The 2767-nt window shown below is 49.9% G+C and overlaps 1 protein-coding gene across 8 annotated transcripts in view; it reads left to right on the top strand.

Moving 5' to 3' along the window:
- The window catches only part of NFIA (nuclear factor I A), a 240404-nt gene extending 237643 nt beyond the window's left edge, over positions 1–2761 (top strand). For 7 of the 8 annotated variants that reach the window (XM_057370405.1, XM_057370410.1, XM_057370407.1 and 4 more), the window contains one exon: positions 2192–2285. In XM_057370405.1, the coding sequence (XP_057226388.1) occupies positions 2192–2209 (18 nt within the window). In that variant the 3' untranslated portion in view covers positions 2210–2285. Of the gene's footprint in view, positions 1–2191 lie in introns of all 8 variants that reach the window. The other variant, XM_057370406.1, reaches the window with a different exon arrangement.
- The last annotated feature ends 6 nt before the right edge of the window (positions 2762–2767 follow it).

Below are 2767 nucleotides of genomic sequence, written 5' to 3'. Positions count from 1 at the left end.
TTTTTTTTAAATCAGTTTTTTTGAAACGAGGGAGGAGTGGCGAGGGCAGCGGCTCCCGCCACCGGCGGGCCATGTGCCGGGCCAGCGGCCATGGAGCAGCCGGACATCGGTGCTGGAGATGGGAACCGTCGCCTGGAATTGTTCAGCCCCTCCACTGCACAGCCTCGCAGCCTTTAACCCTTCCTCTGCATCACCTCGCAGTTTTAACCRCTCTGCTCCATCATCTCTCAATCTTTAATCTCTCTGCTCCATCACCTCGCGGTTTCAACCTCTCTGCTTCATCTCAATGTTCAACCCTTCTACTCCATCCCATCTCAATCTCTGATCCCTCTACTCCATCACCTCACAGTTCTAATCCCTCCAATTCCATCACCTCTCAAACTGTAACCCCTCAACTCCATCACCTCAGTGTGTAACCCCTCTGCTCCATCTCCTCGCAGTTCTAACCCCCCTACTCCATCCCCTCTSAAACTTCACCCCCTCTCGTCCCTGCTGGGCACTGCCACAGTTCCGAGTCCAGCCAAAAACCTTCACACTCAAACAACAAGCACGAGGGACGACCCTGAAAAATTTGGAGAAGTTGGCAGCTGGCAGGAGGTGCCTGCGGTGGTTGGRGATGCCTCCAGCACAGCACAGCCCACACTCCACGTCCCTGCACCCACCAAAAATCAGTCRGGCCCCGCAGTCAGGGAGGGGAACGGGACTTGGCTCCGCTTCACGAACCCTGCCAGAACTTTCCTCTGTTTATAAACTTTACATATGAGAACTATTTGGTTTAATTGCAGCCTGAGTAAGTCTAAATATAAAATCTGTAGGCAATAGATGGGGCCGATATGGGATTGGTGTGTTTGTATTCAGAAGGGCGAGTGGAGGAAGAGTTAGTTAATGAGGTGTATTGGAAGCAGGACAACTTCTCCGATCCTGCTATTTATTTTACCGGTTCCTACCTCCATGGCAAGACCACATAATCTCCGAGTCCCACATGAAACTTGCCTCAGAGTCTTCTGTAAATGTTCATAAATCCTSCCCGAGCTGATTGCGCTATCAATCACCTCAGACGCCGAAAAGGAGCGGAGGAAAAACTTGGTAAAACTTGTCATCGGTCCGTGCGCGCGCACGGCCGCACCTCATATATTACAGGAGCCCCCGCRAAAAACGGGGGGCATCGGCCACGGCTCTGTAATACCTGAGCCTTTCTGGCTGTATTCCTTTACTCYGGGCTAAATAGTTGCCGCTTGTTGGTGTATTCCCACAGCAATATGTCACTGCCACGGAGCATCCCCCCGCGCGCACGGTCCCAGGGCCTAACACTGCTCTCATTCATGCYGGGTTCAGGTTGGGCTGACCCTGCCGGGGCCGAGACGGGCTCTCCCCGGTGCGGTGGCACTGCCCCGGCTCCAGCAGAGCCCACTCCAGCTTCCCAACTGTGTTTATTTTCCTGGGGAGGAGCGAAATTGCTTTCTGTGCTCCGGGCATCTGCGCCGTTGGGTTAAGGACGGTATTGTTGCGGGGCTGAGTTCCCAGGGAATTCCCTCCCTTTGGGAAAGAGAAGAAGAAGAAGAAAAAAAAAAATATTTTCCCAAAGAAAAGCTATTAGTTGAGGCCCGCGTTTTGTTTTGAAACACAAGTATGGGCAGAGATACGGGACGTTTTCGCTGATCCACTTTCCCCCAGATTTGCTTTATCCTGGCTTTTCTCTAGCCATCCACATTTCTCCTAAGAAAACAGCCCTGTTGTTGAATTTCTGTGCATCTGTTCCAGCGAGACAGTTGAAGCAGGGCAGTATAAAGCAACAGATGCTTATGCTGGCACATGCCTAAATACCCAAGAAAACCCCGACTGCAGGGTGATAAATGGCACAGAGAGGCGAATGTGTATCGCCTTTTCAGGGGATTAGACAAAAGTGAACTGGAGGGATCTTCAAGCCATCATCTATTAAAAAGATTGATAACTTGTAACGTGACATGACCCCCGCGTTCATCTGTAGCTATGTCCAGCGACTGTCGGCGAGGGAAAAAAAATATATTGATTTGTACAGTATTTTTAATTAAGCTTTGTAATTAGGTCAATTCGTCACGGTCTCAATTAGCCCCCCTCTTGGCGGAGGAGGCTGGCGGCGGTGCCCGGAGCCCTTGGGGAAGCGGCAAGAGCGGGGCGGCCGGGGCTGACGCTTGTCCTTTCTCTTTTGCAGTCCTGGTACCTGGGATAAAAGTCTCCGCTTCCCACCACGCACCGGACAGACCACCAGACCCCTTCCCACCTCTGTAACACGGAAGCAGCAGCAACGCAGCGCAGCGACTTCACATCGGCGGAAGGGGAGGCGAGCAGACACCGACAGCAAACTCGTACATGGAAATGGCAAACGTTATGGTTGAATGGCAAAGGCCGTAACTTTCTCTCTCGAGATTTGATTTCGATTTTTTTTTTTTTWAAATAATTTTTTTTTTTTTTTTAGACAACTTTAGGACTGTTGTAATTTCTCATATGGTGCTGGAAATGGTTGGGCTTCATAACTTTTGAAGTGTTTCGTTGGTAGTGTAAGCGTTAGGTGACACTGAGTAGAACTAGCCTCTGCTGCTGCTTACCAACTCGCTGTTGTAACACACTTTCCATATGGAGCCTAACTGTTTTACAGTATCCTCATCGGATTTTCCCATACAGGTGTGAGACTTCTTGAGAAATCATGAAACACACTTAAAACTATAACTTTTGTAGTAGCTGAATTCTGCAATATATAACTTACCGGACAGACATAGAGCATGTTTTT

The sequence above is a fragment of the Malurus melanocephalus genome, unplaced genomic scaffold (assembly GCF_030028575.1).
Source record: "Malurus melanocephalus ecotype Western Australia unplaced genomic scaffold, MMel_1.1 scaffold_125, whole genome shotgun sequence".
In the NCBI taxonomy this organism is placed as follows: Eukaryota; Metazoa; Chordata; class Aves; order Passeriformes; family Maluridae; genus Malurus; species Malurus melanocephalus.
The sequence above is the reverse complement of the archived record's forward strand: the minus strand, read 5'-3'. Positions and strand labels throughout refer to the sequence as shown.